This window comes from Trypanosoma grayi, assembly GCF_000691245.1.
Source record: "Trypanosoma grayi strain ANR4 Tgr_1571_V1, whole genome shotgun sequence".
NCBI lineage: Eukaryota > Euglenozoa > Kinetoplastea > Trypanosomatida > Trypanosomatidae > Trypanosoma > Trypanosoma grayi.
In genome coordinates this window covers 2,012-2,798 of record NW_008827189.1, presented here as the reverse complement: position 1 = coordinate 2,798, position 787 = coordinate 2,012, and the positions used below count along the sequence as shown (strand labels likewise).

The 787-nt window shown below is 65.1% G+C and overlaps 1 protein-coding gene across 1 annotated transcript; it reads left to right on the top strand.

The window, feature by feature from the left end:
* Positions 1 to 417: 417 nt before the first annotated feature.
* DQ04_15711010 (hypothetical protein) lies at positions 418 to 753 on the top strand (the record flags this gene model as incomplete). Its single annotated transcript, XM_009317356.1, has 1 exon — positions 418 to 753. One exon carries the CDS (start codon positions 418 to 420, stop codon positions 751 to 753), a length of 336 nt encoding a protein of 111 aa, XP_009315631.1.
* Between the last annotated feature and the right edge of the window lie 34 nt (positions 754 to 787).

The following is a 787-nucleotide window of genomic DNA, read 5'->3' as shown; positions in this document are numbered from 1 at the left end:
CAGCGCAGCCCGCCGCGCGTCACTCGCGCTCTTCTCCCGCGCGACGGCGGCGTCGTTCTGCAGGTCTGCCGACCGCCGCACGACGGAGCGCATCTGCGCGATCTCCGACTCTAACGTGCGGCAGCGCTGCTCGAGTTCGAGCTGGCGCGCCTGCTGCTCGCGAAGAGCGGTGTGGGCGGCGATCAGCTGCTGGCTGGCGCGCTCCTTCTCCTCCAACAGTTGCCCGCTTTGGTGGGCGCAGCGCTCCTCAAGCTCCACAACCTGCCGCTTCAGCTGTTGTATCGCCTGCGCGTCGGCGCAGACACTCACGCGCTGCAGAAGGTCCTTGTTCTGCCCGCGCAGCTGCTCCATCTGCTGCTCGTGCTCCAGGATCTTGTCCGCGACGGCGCGGCGGGCATTCTCCAGCCGGCCCTTGAGATGCTCCACAGAGACCGTCGACGCGAGATAGCGGTCCTTGTACGTGTGTGCCTCGTCGAGCTCCTTCTTGAGCTCGCGGATGGTGCCGTGCAGCTTGTCCTCGCTGCCCCGCATGGTCTCCAGCTGCTTTGCCATCCGCTCATTCGCTCCCTTCGCATTCTGCAGCTCCTGCACCGCCACGTTGTATTTGCCGTTGAGAGTGGCAAAATTCTCTTGGAACTCCGTGCACGCGGCAAGAAGCTCCGCGTACGACGTCATCACTCTTCTCACACCACTGCCGACGCCGCCGCCGCCGCCACCACCACTGCAGGTACACCTAGAGACCTTTTGTTGTAGGGGGGGGGGGGGGGGGGGAAGGAAGGGGAAAAAA